Source organism: Pleurodeles waltl, chromosome 5, assembly GCF_031143425.1.
Source record: "Pleurodeles waltl isolate 20211129_DDA chromosome 5, aPleWal1.hap1.20221129, whole genome shotgun sequence".
Taxonomy (NCBI): Eukaryota; Metazoa; Chordata; class Amphibia; order Caudata; family Salamandridae; genus Pleurodeles; species Pleurodeles waltl.
Window position 1 is genome coordinate 838,642,182 of NC_090444.1, and position 24,337 is coordinate 838,666,518.

Here is a 24,337-nt window from a genome sequence, read left to right on the forward strand (position 1 = left end):
AGTTATCCCTTATTAGTGTATAGGGTGTCTAGCAGCTTGGGCTGATAGATAATGGTAGCTTAGCAGAGCAGCTTAGGCTGAACTAGGAGACGTGTGAAGCTACTACAGTACCACTTAGTGTCATATGCACAATATCATAAGAAAACACAATACACAGTTATACTAAAAATAAAGGTACTTTATTTTTATGACAATATGCCAAAGTATCTTAGAGTGTACCCTCAGTGAGAGGATAGGAAATATACACAAGATATATATACACAATAGCAAAAATATGCAATATAGTCTTAGAAAACAGTGCAAACAATGTATAGTTACAATAGGATGCAATGGGGAAACATAGGGATAGGGGCAACACAAACCATATACTCCAGAAGTGGAATGCGAACCACGAATGGACCCCAAACCTATGTGACCTTGTAGAGGGTCGCTGGGACTATTAGAAAATAGTGAGAGTTAGAAAAATAACCCTCCCCAAGACCCTGAAAAGTGAGTGCAAAGTGCACTAAAGTTCCCCTAAGGACAAAAGAGTCGTGTTAGAGGAATAATGCAGGAAAGACACAAACCAGCAATGCAACAACTGTGGATTTCCAATCTAGGGTACCTGTGGAACAAGGGGACCAAGTCCAAAAGTCACAAGCAAGTCGGAGATGGGCAGATGCCCAGGAAATGCCAGCTGCGGGTGCAAAGAAGCTTCAACTGGACAGAAGAAGCTGAGGTTTCTGCAGGAACGAAAAGGGCTAGAGACTTCCCCTTTGGTGGACGGATCCCGCTCGCCTTGGAGAGTCGTGCAGAAGTGTTTTCCCGCCGGAAGGACGCCAACAAGCCTTGCTACACGCAAATCTTGCATTTGGCGTTTTTGGACGCTGCTGGGGCCCAGGAGGGACCAGGAGGTCGCAAATTGGACCTGCAGAGAGAAGGGACGTCGCGCAAGAAAAAGAGCCCTCACTGAAGCAGGTAGCACCCGGAGAAGTGCTAGAAACAGGCACTACGAGGATGCGTGAAACGGTGCTCGCCGAAGTTGCACAAAGGAGTCCCACGTCGCCGGAGACCAACTTAGAAAGTCGTGCAATGCAGGTTAGAGTGCCGTGGACCCAGGCTTGGCTGTGCACAAAGGATTTCCGCCGGAAGTGCACAGGGGCCGGAGTAGCTGCAAAGTCGCGGTTCCCAGCAATGCAGCCCAGCGAGGTGAGGCAAGGACTTACCTCCACCAAACTTGGGCTGAAGAGTCACTGGACTGCGGCGGTCACTTGGACAGAGTCGCTGGATTCGAGGGACCTCGCTCGTCGTGCTGAGAGGAGACCCAAGGGACCGGTGATGCAGCTTTTTGGTGCCTGCGGTTGCAGGGGGAAGATTCCGTCGACCCACGGGAGATTTCTTCGGAGCTTCTGGTGCAGAGAGGAGGCAGGCTACCCCCACAGCATGCACAAGCAGGAAAACAGTCGAGAAGGCGGCAGGATCAGCGTTACAGAGTTGCAGTAGTCGTCTTTGCTACTATGTTGCAGGTTTGCAGGCTTCCAGCGCGGTCAGCGGTCGATTCCTTATCAGAAGGTGAAGAGAGAGATGCAGAGGAACTCGGCTGAGCTCATGCATTCGTTATCTAAAGTTTCCCCAGAGACAGAGACCCTAAATAGCCAGAAAAGAGGGTTTGGCTACCTAGGAGAGAGGAAAGGCTACTAACACCTGAAGGAGCCTATCAGCAGGAGTCTCTGACGTCACCTGGTGGCACTGGCCACTCAGAGCAGTCCAGTGTGCCAGCAGCACCTCTGTTTCCAAGATGGCAGAGGTCTGGAGCACACTGGAGGAGCTCTGGACACCTCCCAGGGGAGGTGCAGGTCAGGGGAGTGGTCACTCCCCTTTCCTTTGTCCAGTTTCGCGCCAGAGCAGGGGCTAAGGGGTCCCTGAACCGGTGTAGACTGGCTTATGCAGAATTGGGCACCTCTGTGCCCAACAAAGCATTTCCAGAGGCTGGGGGAGGCTACTCCTCCCCTGCCTTCACACCATTTTCCAAAGGGAGAGGGTGTCACACCCTCTCTCAGAGGAAGTTCTTTGTTCTGCCATCCTGGGCCAGGCCTGGCTGGACCCCAGGAGGGCAGCTGCCTGTCTGAGGGGTTGGCAGCAGCAGCAGCTGCAGTGAAACCCCAGGAAGGGCAGTTTGGCAGTACCAGGGTCTGTGCTACAGACCCCTGGGATCATGGGATTGTGCCAACTATGCCAGGATGGCATAGAGGGGGCAATTCCATGATCATAGACATGTTACATGGCCATATTCGGAGTTACCATGGTGAAGCTACATATAGGTAGTGACCTATATGTAGTGCACGCGTGTAATGGTGTCCCCGCACTCACAAAGTTCAGTGAATTGGCTCTGAACAATGTGGGGGCACCTTGGCTAGTGCCAGGGTGCCCTCACACTAAGTAACTTTGCACCTAACCTTTACCAGGTAAAGGTTAGACATATAGGTGACTTATAAGTTACTTAAGTGCAGTGTAAAATGGCTGTGAAATAACGTGGACGTTATTTCACTCAGGCTGCAGTGGCAGGCCTGTGTAAGAATTGTCAGAGCTCCCTATGGGTGGCAAAAGAAATGCTGCAGCCCATAGGGATCTCCTGGAACCCCAATACCCTGGGTACCTCAGTACCATATACTAGGGAATTATAAGGGTGTTCCAGTAAGCCAATGTAAATTGGTAAAAATGGTCACTAGCCTGTCAGTGACAATTTGGAAAGAAATGAGAGAGCATAACCACTGAGGTTCTGGTTAGCAGAGCCTCAGTGAGACAGTTAGGCACCACACAGGGAACATATACATGCACACCTATGAGCACTGGGGCCCTGTGTGACAGGGTCCCAGCGACACATACATATAGGCCACAAACCTATGAGCACTGGGGTCCTGACCAGCAGGATCCCAGTGACACATAACAACCATACTGAAACATAGTGTTTTCACTATGAGCACTGGGGCCTAGCTATCAGGATCCCAGTGAGACAGTGAAAACAGTGACAAACACCCTGACATACACTCACAAACAGGCCAAAAGTGGGGGTAACAAGGCTAGAAAGAGGCTACTTTCTCACACAACCCCCCCCCAAACGAAGGACAATAAGGCTAACCTTGGCCAGTTGAGACTTTATTGTCTAAGTGGTGATAAGTAGAGAGTAGCTCTGCAATAGACTGGTTACCCCCTTTATCATCCACTATATGGTTACTTCCCTGTGGGGATGTAAACCACCCTGTTTGAAGTTTTTTAGCTAACCAACAATGTGAAGATGTATTTTCAGAGTTTCTATCAGTAAGTTTTAGTTTAGAGCAGTGGGAATTATCCATTGAACCTATTTGTAGTGATGGAAATGCCAGACAGGGATGCTGTCTCAGAAAAGCCATGGCTGGGCAAAAACTTTGTCCATATGGCTGGAAGAGAGAACAGGGATGCTGTTTCTCTTGAGTTGGAGCAGGGCAGGGATGCTGTCCTATGAGCTCCACACTAGGGCAGGGATGCTGTCCTAAGTGTTGTGAGGTAGTGCAGGGTTTCTGCACTAAAGTTTCTCTGGGAGGGTTGGAGGGATGCTCCATGTTAACTAAAATGGTGCTGTTTTTCTCACCAATGTTAGTTATCCCACAGAGAGGTACTTCCACCTCAGCGAGTCCAGCTTTGCCAGCTGATGATTCCCTTGGAACAGGTGCCACCCCAGGAGAGGTTTCTCCCACCACAGGAATAGTATCCTGAATGGTAGGGTGGTTAGGGGATACTGTGATACCCTTTTTACCTGTTGATGGAGAGGGATCCTGAGTTTTCAGGCCTTCTCTCCTTTGCTTTTTCATTTCACTTGAAATGAGAGGGAACAATTCCTCAGGGATGCCCAGCATGGCTGCATGGGCATAAAACTCTACATCAGCCCAACCTGAGGCCTCTAGGTCATTACCTAAGAGACAGTCTACAGGTAAGCTAGGTGATACCACCACCTGCTTAGGGCCAGTAACTCCACCCCAACTAAACTGAATTATAGCTAAGGGAAGAAACTTAGTGGAGTTATGGACATCAATAATCTTATACTGTTGTCCAATGATGTGTTGTTCAGGAGGCACTAGGTTTTCAGTCACCAAAGTGAAACTGGCACCTGTGTCCCTGTAGGCCAAGGCCTCAACACCATTTATTGAAACTGTCTGCCTGTACTTATCCATTGTAAGGGGACAAGCAGCCAGTGTGGCAAGGCCAATGCCACTAGGTGTGACAGAAACTGTCTTGGGACTGATTACATCAGTTTCCACTATGGACCCATAAGTGAACCTAACTACACCCTTTGCTTGACTGTTGCCAGCAGTCCCACCACTAGTACCACTACTGCTAGGGGCACTAGAGCTTGATGTATTAGTGGTGGTAGGCTCAGGGGGTTTACCTGGACAGGACTTATCCCCTGGCCTATGGCCTCTGTTTTTACACACAAAGCACCAAGGCTTTTTAATGTGTGCAGGTTGGTAAGAAGAGGAAGAATTTGTTTTATCCCCACCCTCTGAAGAGTGTTTAAGATTTGAAGTGGGATCTTTGGTTTTACCCTTATCCCCATGCTTATCTTGAGATTTTTCACCATCTTTCTTCTTATTGCCATCTTTGTCACCCCCTGTATGAACTTTTCTGTTCACCCTTGTTCTGACCCATTTGTCTGCCTTCTTTCCCAATTCTTGGGGAGAGGTCAGATCAGAGTCTACCAGGTACTGGTGCAACAAATCAGACACACAATTATTAAGTATATGCTCTCTCAGGATTGTGTTATACAGGCTTTCATAATCAGTAACTTTACTGCCATGTAACCACCCCTCCAAGGCCTTCACTGAATGGTCAATGAAATCAACCCAGTCTTGTGAAGACTCCTTTTTGGTCTCTCTGAACTTTATCCTGTACTGTTCAGTGGTTAAGCCATAACCATCCAGGAGTGCATTCTTAAGAACTGTAAAATTATTGGCATCACTTTCTTTCACAGTAAGGAGCCTATCCCTACCTTTTCCACTAAATGATAGCCATAGGATAGCAGCCCACTGCTTTTGAGGGACATCCTGTACAGCACAGGCCCTCTCAAGTGCAGCAAACCACTTGTTAATGTCATCCCCCTCCTTATAAGGGGGAACTATCTTGTGCAGATTCCTGGAATCATGCTCTTTTGCAGGATGACTATGGGGAATACTGCTGCTGCCACCATGGGTATCTAAACCCAACTTCTGTCTTTCCTTCTCTAATTCTAAAGACTGTCTATCCAAATAAAGCTGTTGCTTCTTGAGCTTCAGTCTGGTTTGTTCCACTCTCAATCTATTGAGCTCCCTTTCTAACAATCTGTCATCAGGGTGGGTGGGAGGGACATTTCTAGATACAGAGGTATGATGGGAATGAACAGAAGGAGACCTGTCCCTTACAGAGGGCACCCTAACAGCTTGGCTACCAGTATAATGTGAGAGCACACCATCAGTATGGTGTGATTCAACCTCTGTACCAACTATGCTAGACTGTCTAGTAATGGGCAGGCTGAGAAGTTTCTTTCCTGAACCTTTTCCTGGGGGAGTCCCTGGATCAGATTGAGAACCATTAGCTACTTTTTCACCAGATTGGGCACTTATGGCCTTATCCTGTACTCTAAGCATATTAATTAACAGTTCTAAGGAAGGATTCTTCCCTACACTCAAACCTCTCTCTATGCAGAGACTCCTTGCTCCTTTCCAGCTAAGGTGATCATATGCAATCTTAGACAGGTCAACATTTTGGCCTGTGCCAGACATTTTTAGAGAGAGTTAAAGTGATAGAAAAAGAGAAACAAGTTTTCAGAACTTTTTAGAAAGACAGAAAAAAAACTTTTTAAACTTTTAAGAACTTTTTGAAAGTTTAGAAGTACTTTTCAGCACTTTAGAAAAGAGTGAAAAGAGGAAATGCAAAACTTTTTAGCAATGTGTACACACACTGAACTTGTTTTGTATATTTTTCTCTTATGAAAAGTACAATGACAAGAGTGGTAAGTAGTCTCAAAGCACTTATCCCACCACTGCACAACCAATGTAGGAGGCTGGACTGGCTTGTAGTGAGTACCAAGGGGTACTTGCACCTTGCACCAGGCCCAGTTATCCCTTATTAGTGTATAGGGTGTCTAGCAGCTTGGGCTGATAGATAATGGTAGCTTAGCAGAGCAGCTTAGGCTGAACTAGGAGACGTGTGAAGCTACTACAGTACCACTTAGTGTCATATGCACAATATCATAAGAAAACACAATACACAGTTATACTAAAAATAAAGGTACTTTATTTTTATGACAATATGCCAAAGTATCTTAGAGTGTACCCTCAGTGAGAGGATAGGAAATATACACAAGATATATATACACAATAGCAAAAATATGCAGTATAGTCTTAGAAAACAGTGCAAACAATGTATAGTTACAATAGGATGCAATGGGGAAACATAGGGATAGGGGCAACACAAACCATATACTCCAGAAGTGGAATGCGAACCACGAATGGACCCCAAACCTATGTGACCTTGTAGAGGGTCGCTGGGACTATTAGAAAATAGTGAGAGTTAGAAAAATAACCCTCCCCAAGACCCTGAAAAGTGAGTGCAAAGTGCACTAAAGTTCCCCTAAGGACAAAAGAGTCGTGTTAGAGGAATAATGCAGGAAAGACACAAACCAGCAATGCAACAACTGTGGATTTCCAATCTAGGGTACCTGTGGAACAAGGGGACCAAGTCCAAAAGTCACAAGCAAGTCGGAGATGGGCAGATGCCCAGGAAATGCCAGCTGCGGGTGCAAAGAAGCTTCGACTGGACAGAAGAAGCTGAGGTTTCTGCAGGAACGAAAAGGGCTAGAGACTTCCCCTTTGGTGGACGGATCCCACTCGCCTTGGAGAGTCGTGCAGAAGTGTTTTCCCGCCGGAACGACGCCAACAAGCCTTGCTACACGCAAATCGTGCGTTTGGCGTTTTTGGACTCTGCTGGGGTCCAGGAGGGACCAGGAGGTCGCAAATTGGACCTGCAGAGAGAGGGGACGTCGAGGAAGAAAAAAAGCCCTCACTGAAGCAGGTAGCACCCGGAGAAATGCCAGAAACAGGCACTACGAGGATGCGTGAAACGGTGCTCGCCGAAGTTGCACAAAGGAGTCCCACGTCGCCGGAGACCAACTTAGAAAGTCGTGCAATGCAGGTTAGAGTGCCGTGGACCCAGGCTTGGTTGTGCACAAAGGATTTCCGCCGGAAGTGCACAGGGGCCGGAGTAGCTGCAAAGTCGCGGTTCCCAGCAATGCAGCCCAGCGAGGTGAGGCAAGGACTTACCTCCACCAAACTTGGGCTGAAGAGTCACTGGACTGCGGGGGTCACTTGGACAGAGTCGCTGGATTCGAGGGACCTCGCTCGTCGTGCTGAGAGGAGACCCAAGGGACCGGTGATGCAGCTTTTTGGTGCCTGCAGTTGCAGGGGGAAGATTCCGTCGACCCACGGGAGATTTCTTCGGAGCTTCTGGTGCAGAGAGGAGGCAGGCTACCCCCACAGCATGCACAAGCAGGAAAACAGTCGAGAAGGCGGCAGGATCAGCGTTACAGAGTTGCAGTAGTCGTCTTTGCTACTATGTTGCAGGTTTGCAGGCTTCCAGCGCGGTCAGCGGTCGATTCCTTATCAGAAGGTGAAGAGAGAGATGCAGAGGAACTCGGCTGAGCTCATGCATTCGTTATCTAAAGTTTCCCCAGAGACAGAGACCCTAAATAGCCAGAAAAGAGGGTTTGGCTACCTAGGAGAGAGGAAAGGCTACTAACACCTGAAGGAGCCTATCAGCAGGAGTCTCTGACGTCACCTGGTGGCACTGGCCACTCAGAGCAGTCCAGTGTGCCAGCAGCACCTCTGTTTCCAAGATGGCAGAGGTCTGGAGCACACTGGAGGAGCTCTGGACACCTCCCAGGGGAGGTGCAGGTCAGGGGAGTGGTCACTCCCCTTTCCTTTGTCCAGTTTCGCGCCAGAGCAGGGGCTAAGGGGTCCCTGAACCGGTGTAGACTGGCTTATGCAGAATTGGGCACCTCTGTGCCCAACAAAGCATTTCCAGAGGCTGGGGGAGGCTACTCCTCCCCTGCCTTCACACCATTTTCCAAAGGGAGAGGGTGTCACACCCTCTCTCAGAGGAAGTTCTTTGTTCTGCCATCCTGGGCCAGGCCTGGCTGGACCCCAGGAGGGCAGCTGCCTGTCTGAGGGGTTGGCAGCAGCAGCAGCTGCAGTGAAACCCCAGGAAGGGCAGTTTGGCAGTACCAGGGTCTGTGCTACAGACCCCTGGGATCATGGGATTGTGCCAACTATGCCAGGATGGCATAGAGGGGGCAATTCCATGATCATAGACATGTTACATGGCCATATTCGGGGTTACCATGGTGAAGCTACATATAGGTAGTGACCTATATGTAGTGCACGCGTGTAATGGTGTCCCCGCACTCACAAAGTTCAGTGAATTGGCTCTGAACAATGTGGGGGCACCTTGGCTAGTGCCAGGGTGCCCTCACACTAAGTAACTTTGCACCTAACCTTTACCAGGTAAAGGTTAGACATATAGGTGACTTATAAGTTACTTAAGTGCAGTGTAAAATGGCTGTGAAATAACGTGGACGTTATTTCACTCAGGCTGCAGTGGCAGGCCTGTGTAAGAATTGTCAGAGCTCCCTATGGGTGGCAAAAGAAATGCTGCAGCCCATAGGGATCTCCTGGAACCCCAATACCCTGGGTACCTCAGTACCATATACTAGGGAATTATAAGGGTGTTCCAGTAAGCCAATGTAAATTGGTAAAAATGGTCACTAGCCTGTCAGTGACAATTTGGAAAGAAATGAGAGAGCATAACCACTGAGGTTCTGGTTAGCAGAGCCTCAGTGAGACAGTTAGGCACCACACAGGGAACATATACATGCACACCTATGAGCACTGGGGCCCTGTGTGACAGGGTCCCAGCGACACATACATATAGGCCACAAACCTATGAGCACTGGGGTCCTGACCAGCAGGATCCCAGTGACACATAACAACCATACTGAAACATAGTGTTTTCACTATGAGCACTGGGGCCTGGCTATCAGGATCCCAGTGAGACAGTGAAAACAGTGACAAACACCCTGACATACACTCACAAACAGGCCAAAAGTGGGGGTAACAAGGCTAGAAAGAGGCTACTTTCTCACAAGGGGGGCCTGCCAGAGAGGAGCTGAGTGTGGCACAGCAAACCTGTCCCACATTAGAGGGTCTCAGACAGCAAGCTGTCAAACAGGCTAATGGGGATGTCAGTGACTCTCACAGAGTTTACTGGGAGGACAACCTCTTGTACACTGAGCATAGGGATCCTAAACCTGGAGCTGCCAGGAGATTAGTGATTCCTCAGGAGTACAGAAAGTTCCTCCTAACACTGGCACATGACATTCCCCTAGCTGGGCACCAGGGTCAAATGAAAACTTGGGACAGATTGGTTCCATTGTTTCATTGGCCTAGGATGTCTGAGGACACAAAGGAATTTTGTAGGTCCTGTGAAACCTGTCAAGCCAGTGGCAAGACAGGTGGCACTCCAAAGGCACCCCTTATCCCACTGCCTGTGGTTGGGGTTCCCTTTGAAAGGGTAGGGGTTGACATTGTTGGCCCCCTTGACCCTCCTACTGCTTCAGGCAATAGGTTTATCTTAGTGGTAGTGGACCATGCCACAAGATATCCTGAAGCTATTCCTTTAAGGACCACTACAGCACCTGCAGTGGCAAAGGCCCTCTTGGGAATATTTTCCAGGGTGGGCTTCCCAAAGGAAGTAGTATCAGACAGAGGAAGCAATTTCATGTCTGCATACTTAAAGGCCATGTGGAAGGAGTGTGGTGTAACGTACAAGTTCACAACACCCTATCATCCACAAACAAATGGACTGGTGGAGAGATTTAATAAAACTCTCAAAGGCATGATTATGGGACTCCCTGAAAAACTCCGCAAGAGATGGGATATCCTTCTACCATGCCTCCTTTTTGCCTACAGGGAGGTACCCCAGAAAGGAGTGGGCTTCAGCCCCTTTGAACTTCTTTTTGGACACCCTGTTAGGGGTCCACTCACACTTGTAAAGGAGGGTTGGGAACAACCTTTAAAAGCTCCTAAGCAGGATATTGTGGATTATGTACTTGGCCTCAGATCAAGGATGGCTGAGTACATGAAAAAGGCCAGTAAAAACCTTCAGGCCAGCCAAGAGCTCCAGAAGCAATGGCATGATCAGAAGGCTGTTTTGGTTCAGTACCAACCAGGGCAGAAAGTGTGGGTCTTGGAGCCTGTGGCCCCAAGAGCACTCCAAGATAAATGGAGTGGTCCCCACACAATTGTTGAAAAGAAGGGTGAAGTCACCTACTTGGTTGACTTAGGCACTGCCAGGAGTCCCCTTAGGGTGCTCCATGTCAACCGCCTGAAACCCTACTATGACAGGGCTGATCTCACCCTGCTCATGGCAACAGATGAGGGACAGGAAGAAGACAGTGATCCTCTACCTGATCTCTTCTCTTCCACAGACCAAGATGCTATTGTGGAAGGTGTAGTTTTGGCTGATTGTCTTACTGCTGTGCAGAAAGACAATTGCATAAATCTCCTAGGACAATTTTCAGAACTCTTCTCTACTGTGCCAGGCACCACTTCTTGGTGTGAGCACACTATAGATACTGGAGACAGTTTACCTGTCAAAAGTAAGATCTATAGGCAGCCTGACCATGTCAGGGACTGCATAAAGCAAGAAGTTCAGAAAATGTTGGAACTTGGAGTGTTTGAGCACTCTGACAGTCCATGGGCTTCTCCTGTGGTACTGGTACCAAAACCCAATTCTAAAGATGGAAAGAAAGAAATGCGGTTTTGGGTAGACTATAGAGGTCTCAACTTGGTAACCAAAACTGATGCTCACCCTATACCCAGGGCAGATGAGCTCATAGATACACTGGCATCTGCCAAGTATCTAAGCACTTTTGATTTGACTGCAGGGTATTGGCAGATCAAATTGTCAGAAGATGCTAAACCTAAGACTGCATTTTCTACCATTGGAGGACATTACCAGTTTACTGTAATGCCTTTTGGTTTGAAAAATGCACCTGCCACTTTTCAGAGGTTGGTGAACACAGTCCTGCAAGGGCTGGAAGCTTTCAGTGCAGCATATTTGGACGATATAGCTGTCTTTAGCTCCAGCTGGGATGATCACCTGGTCCACCTATGGAAAGTTTTGGAGGCCCTGCAAAAGGCAGGCCTCACTATCAAGGCTTCAAAGTGCCAGATAGGGCAGGGTAAGGTGGTTTATCTGGGACACCTTGTTGGTGGGGAACAGATTGCACCACTGCAGGGGAAAATCCAAACTATTATTGATTGGGTTACCCTACCACTCAGACTCAGGTGAGAGCCTTCCTAGGCCTCACTGGGTATTACAGGAGGTTCATTAAGAACTATGGCTCCATTGCAGCCCCTCTTAATGACCTCACATCCAAGAAAATGCCTAAAAAGGTATTATGGACAGCAAACTGTCAGAAAGCTTTTGAGGAGCTGAAGCAGGCCATGTGCTCTACACCTGTCCTGAAAAGCCCTTGTTACTCTAAAAAATTCTATGTCCAAACTGATGCATCTGAATTAGGAGTAGGGGCAGTCCTATCACAACTTAATTCTGAGGGCCAGGATCAACCTGTTGCTTTTATTAGTAGGAGGTTGACCCCTAGAGAAAAGCGTTGGTCTGCCATTGAGAGGGAGGCCTTTGCTGTGGTCTGGGCTCTGAAGAAGTTGAGGCCATACCTGTTTGGCACTCACTTCATTGTTCAGACAGACCACAAACCTCTACTTTGGCTAAAACAAATGAAAGGTGAAAATCCTAAATTGTTGAGGTGGTCCATATCCCTACAGGGAATGGACTATACAGTGGAACATAGACCTGGGAGTAGCCACTCCAATGCAGATGGACTCTCCAGATATTTCCACTTAGACAATGAAGACTCATCAGGTCATGGCTAGTCTTATTGTCCTTCATTTGGGGGGGGGTTGTGTAGGAAAGTACCATCTTGCCTGGCATGTTACCCCCATTTTTCACTGTATATATGTTGTTTTAGTTGTATGTGTCACTGGGACCCTGGTAACCCAGGGCCCCAGTGCTCATAAGTGTGCCTGAATGTGTTACCTGTGTAGTGACTAACTGTCTCACTGAGGCTCTGCTAAACAGAACCTCAGTGGTTATGCTCTCTCATTTCTTTCTAAATTGTCACTAACAGGCTAGTGACCATTTTTACCAATTTACATTGGCTTACTGGAACACCCTTATAATTCCCTAGTATATGGTACTGAGGTACCCAGGGTATTGGGGTTCCAGGAGATCCCTATGGGCTGCAGCATTTCTTTTGCCACCCATAGGGAGCTTTGACAATTCTTACACAGGCCTGCCACTGCAGCCTGAGTGAAATAACGTCCACGTTATTTCACAGCCATTTTACACTGCACTTAAGTAACTTATAAGTCACCTATATGTCTAACCTTTACCTGGTAAAGGTTAGGTGCAAAGTTACTTAGTGTGAGGGCACCCTGGCACTAGCCAAGGTGCCCCCACATTGTTCAGAGCCAATTCCCTGAACTTTGTGAGTGCGGGGACACCATTACACGCGTGCACTACATATAGGTCACTACCTATATGTAGCTTCACCATGGTAACTCCGAATATGGCCATGTAACATGTCTATGATCATGGAATTGCCCCCTCTATGCCATCCTGGCATAGTTGGCACAATCCCATGATCCCAGTGGTCTGTAGCACAGACCCTGGTACTGCCAAACTGCCCTTCCTGGGGTTTCACTGCAGCTGCTGCTGCTGCCAACCCCTCAGACAGGCAGCTGCCCTCCTGGGGTCCAGCCAGGCCTGGCCCAGGATGGCAGAACAAAGAACTTCCTCTGAGAGAGGGTGTGACACCCTCTCCCTTTGGAAAATGGTGTGAAGGCAGGGGAGGAGTAGCCTCCCCCAGCCTCTGGAAATGCTTTGTTGGGCACAGATGTGCCCAATTCTGCATAAGCCAGTCTACACCGGTTCAGGGACCCCTTAGCCCCTGCTCTGGCGCGAAACTGGACAAAGGAAAGGGGAGTGACCACTCCCCTGACCTGCACCTCCCCTGGGAGGTGTCCAGAGCTCCTCCAGTGTGCTCCAGACCTCTGCCATCTTGGAAACAGAGGTGCTGCTGGCACACTGGACTGCTCTGAGTGGCCAGTGCCACCAGGTGACGTCAGAGACTCCTGCTGATAGGCTCCTTCAGGTGTTAGTAGCCTATCCTCTCTCCTAGGTAGCCAAACCCTCTTTTCTGGCTATTTAGGGTCTCTGTCTCTGGGGAAACTTTAGATAACGAATGCATGAGCTCAGCCGAGTTCCTCTGCATCTCTCTCGTCACCTTCTGATAAGGAAACGACCGCTGACCGCGCTGGAAGCCTGCAAACCTGCAACATAGTAGCAAAGACGACTACTGCAACTCTGTAACGCTGATCCTGCCGCCTTCTCGACTGTTTTCCTGCTTGTGCATGCTGTGGGGGTAGCCTGCCTCCTCTCTGCACCAGAAGCTCCGAAGAAATCTCCCGTGGGTCGACGGAATCTTCCCCCTGCAACCGCAGGCACCAAAAAGCTGCATTACCGGTCCCTTGGGTCTCCTCTCAGCACGACGAGCGAGGTCCCTCGAATCCAGCGATGCTGTCCAAGTGACCCCCACAGTCCAGTGACTCTTCAGCCCAAGTTTGGTGGAGGTAAGTCCTTGCCTCACCTCGCTGGGCTGCATTGCTGGGAACCGCGACTTTGCAGCTACTCCGTCCCCTGTGCACTTCCGGCGGAAATCATTTGTGCACAGCCAAGCCTGGGTCCACGGCACTCTAACCTGCATTGCACGACTTTCTAAGTTGGTCTCCGGCGACGTGGGACTCCTTTGTGCAACTTCGGCGAGCACCGTTTCACGCATCCTTGTAGTGCCTGTTTCTGGCACTTTTCCGGGTGCTACCTGCTTCAGTGAGAGCTCTTTGTCTTGCTCGACGTCCCCTCTCTCTTCAGGTCCAATTTGCGACCTCCTGGTCCCTCCTGGGCCCCAGCAGCGTCCAAAAACTCTAAACGCATGATTTGCGTGTAGCAAGGCTTGTTGGCGTTCTTTCGACGGGAAAACACTTCTGCACGACTCTCCAATGCAAGTGGGATCCGTCCACTAAAGGGGAAGTCTCTAGCCCTTTTCGTTCCTGCAGAAACCTCAGCTTCTTCTGTCCAGTCGAAGCTTCTTTGCACCCACAGCTGGCATTTCCTGGGCATCTGCCCATCTCCGACTTGCTTGTGACTTTTGGACTTGGTCCCCTTGTTCCACAGGTACCCTAGATTGGAAATCCACAGTTGTTGCATTGCTGGTTTGTGTCTTTCCTGCATTATTCCTCTAACACGACTATTTTGTCCTTAGGGGAACTTTAGTGCACTTTGCACTCACTTTTCAGGGTCTTGGGGAGGGTTATTTTTCTAACTCTCACTATTTTCTAATAGTCCCAGCGACCCTCTACAAGGTCACATAGGTTTGGGGTCCATTGGTGGTTCGCATTCCACTTTTGGAGTATATGGTTTGTGTTGCCCCTATCCCTATGTTTCCCCATTGCATCCTATTGTAACTATACATTGTTTGCACTGTTTTCTAAGACTATACTGCATATTTTTGCTATTGTGTATATATATCTTGTGTATATTTCCTATCCTCTCACTGAGGGTACACTCTAAGATACTTTGGCATATTGTCATAAAAATAAAGTACCTTTATTTTTAGTATAACTGTGTATTGTGTTTTCTTATGATATTGTGCATATGACACTAGGTGGTACTGTAGTAGCTTCACACGTCTCCTAGTTCAGCCTAAGCTGCTCTGCTAAGCTACCATTATCTATCAGCCTAAGCTGCTAGACACCCTATACACTAATAAGGGATAACTGGGCCTGGTGCAAGGTGCAAGTACCCCTTGGTACTCACTACAAGCCAGTCCAGCCTCCTACATTAGAGATGTTATATGGCCATGTTCGGAGTTACCATTGTGACGCTATACATAGGTAGTGACCTATCTATAGTGCACGTGTGTAATGGTGTCCCCGCACTCACAAAGTCCGGGGAAATTGCCCTGAACGATGTGGGGGCACCTTGGCTAGTGCCAGGGTGCCCACACATTACGTAACTTGGCACCCAACCTTCTCCAAGTGAGGGTTAGACATATAGGTGACTTATAAGTTACTTATGTGCAGTGGAAAATGGCTGTGAAATAACTTGGACGTTATTTCACTCAGGCTGCAGTGGCAGGCCTGTGTAAGAATTGCCTGAGCTCCCTATGGGTGGCATAAGAAATGCTGCAGCCAATAGGGATCTCCTGGAACCCCAATACCCTGGGTACCTAGGTACCATATACAAGGGAATTATATGGGTGTACCAGTGTGCCAATGAGAATTGGTAAAATTAGTCACTAGCCTGCAGTGACAATTTTAGAAAGCAGAGAGAGCATAAACACTGAGGTTCTGGTTAGCAGAACCTCTGTGATACAGTTAGGCACCACACAGGGAACGCATATAGGCCACAAACGTATGAGCACTGGGGTCCTGGCTAGCAGGATCCCAGTAAAACATAAAACACACTGACAACATTGGGTTTTCACTGTGAGCACTGGGCCCTGGCTAGCAGGATCCCAGTGAGACAGTGAAAGCACCCTGACATATACTCACAAACAGGCCAAAAGTGGGGGTAACAAGGGTAGAAAGAGGCTACCTTCCTACAGTAGTAACATGGTTGAGCAGCCTAAGGCTCCATCAGGGGTAGGTGGATAAAAGGGAAGTGAACGTGAGCCTATTACTCAAAATGTGCGTAGCCTCAGCAATAAAATCATTGTCCAGCCAAATACTCACTTTTTATGAAAAAATAGATTTATTTGATTTCTAACCCTACCAATGCAAAGGAGACATTCACTAAAGCCTACACATTCTCCCTGAGGTTAGGACTCTAGTTGTTTGTAAGGTGGTTCTTCGGATCCCACCCCCTCCTCACTCCTAGCAGTAGTGGTTATTCCCCATTCAATACAGCCAACATCCAGGGTAAGCCCTACTGGTAGTCTGAGATTCCACTGTGACTATTTTAAAGTCAATAGTGTTCCAGCGATGCAGTGCTATCAGCAAGTACCCTTGGGGCCGACTCCCCCAAAATTATCAGCCATACTCGTATCTCACAGGATTGGATTGATCAAAGTTCATGAGCGTACCCATTCTGAGGCCACTGGAGCAGCAGCAGCTGATTCAGATGAGTTTGCTTCATGCAGACCAAGCAGGTTGTACTAAGGGGTGGTAGAGTCTTCATATGCGGTTGTGCCTCTACAGCAACTGTAAGCTCTCAGTGACTCCTCTCCACAGGGTAAGCCTCTGGTTCTTCCTGAAAAAAAGAGGTGGTGATGCAAAGACCCAGCTGCTAGGCCTTCATCCTGGGTAGATTGGACAGGGTCCCAAACCAGCCTCACTTCTCCAGCGATGAGTCCCACCAGTTTACACTAGTTGTGGGTCCTGGTGACCTATCTCTGGCAAACAGAGTTACCATATCCTTACGGCATGCGGGCTCTGGCCCGATTGCACAGTGAAGTCCTCACCAGTCACCTCTTCTGGCATATGGGGTTGCAGCCCACTAGCTTACATGGGCTATGGCCCTTTCCACGCAGCAGTATTCTCATGGCAACCCTCCTGGCATATGAGGGTCACCGACTTTGTCATGCACTCACGCAACAATGTAATGAGTGCAGCCGTTGTTCTCCTCACACCACTCAAACTGAGTCACTCAACAGGGCTTGCTACTAGTTCTCTCTCTCCCTCGCATTCTCTCCTCTTCCTCACAGTGCATACTGGTCTGGGCAAGGAGCCAGTCACTGGCTCACCAGGCTCCAGGGCAGGTGGTTTTGGATTCCCTAGATGATGGCCCCTCACCCAGCAAGGAGACTAGCAGGCCTTTCGCCCTCAGTCCTGAACATAGGCAGATGTCTTGCAGAGCTTTCCATTCTCACATAGCACGTCTAGCTGCTTGGCAGAAGATATGTTTTGGAGTCTCTCGCTCCCCTTCTTATAGTTCATTTTCAGATGCCAAATGTGATTTAGAATCTGAGTCTTTAAAGTTTATGTTGGGGCTTTGCTTCTTTTGAAGTACCCACTCCTCTGCCCTCTTTGTCCTCTTGAAAGCAGTCTGTTGCAGCAGGAGCAACTTCAAAGCTGATAGCCCCACAACACAGGCCATGAGAGGGACTAGTATTCACACCTGTATGTCGGCCACCATGATACGTGTATCAAAATGTTAACCCAGGACCCCCACCCTACTCTTTATGATCCTCTTACCAGCCCCATCTCTTTCCTAAGATGTGCCCAGAATCCCTCCTTGAGACCTGTCGCTGGATCACAGGGAACCATTTCAAGTATGCAGGAGAAGCCTGGTTTTTCCCCCCTCTAGTGTGTGTCCCAACCTACATACATGATTACAGCAGTATCTGTCTGTGGGTATTCCTCTACCTCCTCACATTTCACCATGCAGGCCTAGACCTCCCAATATGGAACTCACGGACCTCAATGTATTGTACCGGTCACAGGCTCACATACACCCAGTAAATACATACAGTCTACACACACACAGTACATCACTGTAGCCTCCATGTCCTGTACTGCTAATTCATAGACACCCACCACATACATTCAGCAATATATTTAATATGCACACACTGCACAGCACTGTATCCTTCATGTATTGTACCACTCTTAGGCACACATATATCCAGCACATACGTTCAGGGTGCATGCACTGCTCACTACTGCATTATTCCTCTATTGTACCCTTCCAAATCATACACCACCCTGTACATACACACCATTCATGTGCTACACAACACTACACACCAACCTTATGTAGGCAAAAACTTTAAATGAGTGAGCTTTATTACAAACAATACATCTCTCTAACATTAGTAATAATACAATGGGTTTACACCACTTAGTGTGTGCTTTTTTTAATTTATTTTACTGATGAAATTCTATCACCAAATATTTTTGCATCTTAAATATAAGCTTTCCTTGCATTCACGTGATAAATATTTTATAAATATAGTGCTCTAATGTAACGTATGATGTTTACTTTTATTGTTCCCAAAGTGGTGTAATTGACAACTCCGGAGGAAAAATCCTTGTTAAAAAAATTTCAGGGCAATCTGGATATACAGGAAGCTTCTCCAATGGAATTCGATCACTGTCTTTGCCACGATGGAAAGAATCTTTCATCATTACAGGTAATGCACAGTGCAAAAATATTCCACAACTTTCTCTGCCATCTATAGGTTTGACATATAAATGTTTTGAAATCCTTATTTGACAATCTATGAAAAAGTTCCATGATTACTCATGTTTTTGTATCATCAGTTTCTTCTACAAAATGCAAAAAGTAACAGAAGGTAAAAAATGGTTAACCCATTTTTTTAACTTGTACACCCCAACTTCAAATCACATATGGACCTGCATATACATGCATCTTATCTAAATGTTTTACCATCCTCAAAGGGAATCTACGTCTGAGTTTTAGCTATCTCAATTTAAACAATCCTGAATAATTTTCTTGAGCTTTGACTTTCATGTCAGTTCCCCATCCATTTTTTTTGTGCACTAAAGGGAAGAGACAAGGCTAACATTTGATTAATTGTGATGGTGCAATTCATCAATCTAATCTATTAATTTATTATTCGTATGTTTAAGACCTTCCTCCAGAATGCGTAAGTGCTAAAAAATGGTGAGGAATTTGCATCTAGACCAACTAGACAGTGCTTCTTCACTCGCCACCAAGGCATCAATATATACTGTGAGAAGAGGCCTCCTTTTGCATGGTTAGTGTGAGAAAGTAGCCTCTTTCTAGCCTTGTTACCCCCACTTTTGACCTGTTTGTGAGTGTATGTCAGGGTGTTTTCACTGTCTCACTAAGATCCTGCCAGCCAGGGCCCAGTGCTCATAGTGAAAACCCTATGTTTTCAGTATGTTTGTTATGTGTCATTGGGACCCTGCTAGCCAGGACCCCAGTGCTCATAAGTTTGTGACCTATATGTATGTGTTCCCTGTGTGATGCCTAACTGTCTCACTGAGGCTCTGCTAACCAGAACCTCAGTGGTTATGCTCTCTCTTTCCAAATTGTCACTAACAGGCTAGTGACCAATTTCACCAATTTACATTGGCATACTTGAACACCCTTATAATTCCCTAGTATCTGGTACTGAGGTACCCAGGGTATTGGGTTTCCAGGAGATCCCTATGGGCTGCAGCATTTTTTGAGCCACCCATAGGGAGATCTGACAATTCTTACACAGGCCTGCCAGTGCAGCCTGAGTGAAAAAACGTCCACGTTATTTCACAGCCATTTACCACTGCACTTAAGTAACTTATAAGTCACCTATATGTCTAACCTTTACCTGGTAAAGGTTGGGTGCTAAGTTACTTAGTGTGTGGGCACCCTGGCACTAGCCAAGGTGCTCCCACATTGTTCAGGGCAAATTCCCCGGACTTTGTGAGTGCGGGGACACCATTACACACGTGCACTATACATATGTCACGACATATGTATAGCGTCACAATGGTAACTCCGAACATGGCCATGTAACATGTCTAAGATCATGGAATTGGCACCCCCAATGCCATTCTGGCATTGGGGAGACAATTCCATGATCCCCTGAGTCTCTAGCTCAGACCCGGGTACTGCCAAACTGCCTTTCCCGGGGTTTCACTGCAGCTGCTGCTGCTGCCAACCCCTCAGACAGGTTTCTGCCCTCCTGGGGTCCAGCCAGGCCTGGCCCAGGAAGGCAGAACAAAGGACTTCCTCAGAGAGAGGGTGTTACACCCTCTCCCTTTGGAAAAAGGTGTCAGGGCTGGGGAGGAGTAGCCTCCCCCAGCCTCTGGAAATGCTTTGATGGGCACAGATGGTGCCCATCTCTGCATAAGCCAGTCTGCACCGGTTCAGGGATCCCTCAGCCCTGCTCTGGCACGAAACTGGACGAAGGAAAGGGGAGTGACCACTCCCCTGACCTGCCCCTCCCCTGGGAGGTGCCCAGAGCTCCTCCAGTGTGCTCCAGACCTCTGCCATCTTGGAAACAGGTGACGTCAGAGACTCCTTCTGATAGGCTCCTTCAGGTGTTGCTAGCCTATCCTCTCTCCTAAGTAGCCAAACCTCCTTTTCTGGCTATTTAGGGTCTCTGCTTTGGGGAATTCCTTAGATCAGAGTTCCTCTGCATCTCTCTCTTCACCTTCTGCCAAGGAATCGACTGCTGACCGCGATGGAAGCCTGCAAAACTGCAACAAAGTAGCAAAGACGACTACTGCGACCTTGTAACGCTGATCCTGCTGCCTTCTCAACTGTTTTCCTGGTGGTGCATGCTGTGGGGGTAGTCTGCCTCCTCTCTGCACTAGCAGCTCCGAAGAAATCTCCAGTGGGTCGACGGAATCTTCCCCCTGCAAACCGCAGGCACCAAAGAACTGCATCACCGGTCCCCTGGGTCTCCTCTCAGCACGACGAGCGAGGTCCCTTGAATCCAGCAACTGTGTCCAAGTGACTCCCACAGTCCAGTTACTCCTCAGTCCAAGTTTGGTGGAGGTAAGTCCTTGCCTCCCCACGCCAGACTGCATTGCTGGGAACCGCGACTTTTGCAGCTACTCCGACCTCTGTGCACTTCCGGCAGAAATCCTTTGTGCATAGCCAAGCCTGGGTCCATGGCACTCTAACCTGCATTGCACGACTTTCTAAGTTGTCCTCTGGCGGCGTGGGACTCCTTTGTGCAACTTCGGGTGAGCATCGTTTCACTCTTCTTTGTAGTGCCTGTTCCAGCACTTCTGCGGGTGCTGCCTGCTTCTGAGAGGGCTCCTTGTCTTGCTTGACACCCCCCTTTGTCCCCAGACGCAATTGGCGACATCCTGGTCCCTCCTGGGCCACAGCAGCATCCAAAAACACTAACCGCATGATTTGCAGCTAGCAAGGCTTGTTGGCGTTCTTTCGGTGGGAAAACACTTCTGGATGACTCTCCAGTGCGTAAGGAATTTATCCTCCAAAGGGGAAGTTCCTAGCCCTTGTCGTTCCTGCAGAATCCTCAGATTCTACTGTCCAGTAGCAGCTTCTTTGCACCCACAGCTGGCATTTCCTGGGCATCTGCCCATCTCCGACTTACTTGTGACTTTTGGACTTGGTCCCCTTGTTCCACGGGTACCCTTGACTGGAAATCCATCGTTGTTGCATTGCTGGTTTGTGTCTTTCCTGCAGAATTCCCCTATCACGACTTCTATGTCCTTTGGGGAACTTTAGTGCACTTTGCACTCACTTTTCAGGGTCTTGGGGTGGGCTATTTTTCTAACCCTTACTATTTTCTAATAGTCCCAGCGACCCTCTACAAGGTCACATAGGTTTGGGGTCCATTCGTGGTTCGCATTCCACTTTTGGAGTATATGGTTTGTGTTGCCCCTATCCCTATGTGTCCCCATTGCATCCTATTGTAACTATACATTATTTGCACTGTTTTCTAAGACTAGACTGCATATTTTTGGTATTGTGTACATATATCTTGTGTATATTTGCTATCCTCATACTGAGGGTACACTCTGAGATACTTTGGCATATTGTCATAAAAATAAAGTACCTTTATTTTTAGTATAACTGTGTATTGTGTTTTCTTATGATATTGTGCAAGTGACACTAGTGGTAATGTAGGAGCTTCACTCGTCTACTAGTTCAGCCTAAGCTGCTCTGCTAAGCTACCATTATCTATCAGCCTAAGCTGCTAGACACCCTATACACTAATAAGAGATACGTGGGCCTGGTGCAAGGTGTAAGTACCCCTTGGTACTCACTACAAGCCAGTCCAGCCTCCTACACTCATTGAACAAGATAAGACCTTAGGTGGCACTTCTGGTGAGAAATTAGCTGATGGTTCCCACTCTGATCCTGGGGCACCCCCAGTGAAAGATTTTGGAGGGAACCTTCCCAATCTGCCCATTAGCAGGCCACCTAGCATTGCTGGTACTAATGTGAGTTCTCATCACAGTAGGAGTGTTACTTCTGTTAGCCAGGTTGTTAGAGTGCCATCTGTTAGGGACAGTTCTCCCTTTGTTCATTCTCACCATTCTTCTGTGTCAAGGCATGCTCAACCCACCCGCCCTGATGACAGAGTGTTAGAAAGGGAGCTCAATAGATTGAGAGTGGAAGAATCCAGGCTGAAGCTCAAGAAGCAACAGCTGGATTTAGATAGGCAAGCCTTTGATTTAGAAAAAGAAAGACAGAGGTTGGGGTTAGGACCCCATGGTGGCAGCAGCAGTATTCCAAATAGTCATCCTGCAGAAGAGCATGATTCTAGGTATCTGCACAAGATAGTTCCCCCTTACAAGGAGGGGGATGACATTAACAAGTGGTTTGCTGCACTTGAGAGGGCCTGTGTTGTACAGGAGGTCCCTCAAAGGCAGTGGGCTGCTATCCTATGGCTATCTTTCAGTGGAAAGGGTAGGGACAGGCTCCTTACTGTTAAAGAAAGCAATGCCAATAATTTTACAGTTCTTAAGAATGCACTCCTGGATGGTTATGGCTTAACCACTGAACAGTACAGGATCAAGTTCAGAGCAACCAAAAAGGAGTCTTCACAAGACTGGGTAGACTTTGTTGACCATTCAGTGAAGGCCTTGGAGGGGTGGTTACATGGCAGTAAAGTTACTGATTATGAAAGCCTGTATAACTTAATCCTGAGAGAGCATATTCTTAATAATTGTGTGTCTGATTTGTTGCACCAGTGCCTGGTAGACTCTGATCTGACCTCTCCCCAAGAATTGGGAAAGAAGGCAGACAAATGGGTCAGAACAAGGGTGAACAGAAACGTTTATACAGGGGGTGACAAGGATGGTAAGAAGAAGGATGGTAAGTCTTCTGACAAGGGTGCGGACAAATCTAAAAATGAGTCTTCATCAGGCCCACAAAAACACTCTGGTGGGGGTAGTGGGCCCAAATCCTCTTCAAATCAAAACAAAGAAAAGAAACCATGGTGCTATTTATGTAAAATAAAAGGCCATTGGACAACTGATCCCAGTTGCCCAAAGAAAAGCACCAAGCCTCCTACCACTACAACCCCTGCTGCTACACCTAGTGCCCCTAGCAATAGCAGTGGTGGTGGGAGCAAACCTACTAATAGCCAATCCAAGGGAGTAGCTGGGCTCACTTTTGGTAATTTAGTTGGGGTTGGTCTGATTAGGGAGACCACAGAGTCTCTGAGGGGGCAATTGATTTGGCCACCTTAGTTGCTTGTCCCCTTAGTATGGATAAGTACAAGCAACTACCCCTAATAAATGGAGTTGAGGTTCAGGCCTACAGGGACACAGGTGCCAGTGTTACCATGGTAATAGAAAAACTGGTCCACCCTGAACAACACCTACTTGGTCACCAGTACCAAGTGACTGATGCTCATAACAACACTCTTAGCCACCCCATGGCTGTTGTGAATCTCAACTGGTGGGGGGGGGTTACTGGTCCAAAGAAAGTTGTGGTTGCCTCAGATTTACCTGTAGACTGTCTACTAGGGAACAATTTAGAGACATCAGCTTGGGCAGAAGTGGAGTTGGAGGCTCATGCAGCAATGCTGGGCATTCCAGGGCATATTCTTGCTTTAACCAGGGCTCATGCCAAAAAGCAAAAAGGACAGGGTGACTTGGATCCTGGAAAAATGAACCAAGTGCTCCCTAAAGCTAGGGTTAGTAAAGGTAAAACACTACCTATTATCCCTCCCTCTACAGTGGATTCAACTTCTGAGGAAGAAGAATTTCCACCCTGTGCAGAACCTACACCAGAGGAGCTGGAAGCAGACACTGCTGAGCTTTTGGGTGAAGGGGGGCCTGCCAGGGAGGAGCTGAGTGTGGCACAGCATACCTGTCCCACACTAGAGTGTCTAAGGCAGCAAGCTGTCAAACAAGCAAATGGGGATGTCAGTGACTCTCACAGAGTTTACTGGGAGGACAATCTCTTGTATACTGAGGCAAGGGATCCAAAACCTGGAGCTGCCAGGAGAATAGTGATTCCTCAGGAGTACAGAAAGTTCCTCCTAACTCTTGCTCACGACATTCCCTTAGCTGGACATTTAGGGCAAATGAAAACTTGGGACAGGCTTGTTCCCTTGTTTCATTGGCCTAGAATGTCAGAGGACACAAAGGAATTTTGTAAGTCCTGTGAAACCTGTCAAGCCAGTGGCAAGACAGGTGGCACTCCAAAGGCACCCCTTATTCCACTGCCTGTGGTTGGGGTTCCCTTTGAA

General features: G+C 48.0%; 1 protein-coding gene across 7 annotated transcripts in view; it reads left to right on the top strand.

The window, feature by feature from the left end:
- VIT (vitrin) overlaps nucleotides 1-24,337 on the top strand; it is a 1,755,407-nt gene that overhangs the window by 612,092 nt on the left and 1,118,978 nt on the right. For all 7 annotated transcript variants that reach the window (XM_069234891.1, XM_069234890.1, XM_069234889.1 and 4 more), the window contains one exon: nucleotides 18,183-18,316. In XM_069234891.1, coding sequence (XP_069090992.1) covers nucleotides 18,183-18,316 — 134 coding nt within the window. The remainder of the gene's footprint in view (nucleotides 1-18,182; nucleotides 18,317-24,337) is intronic.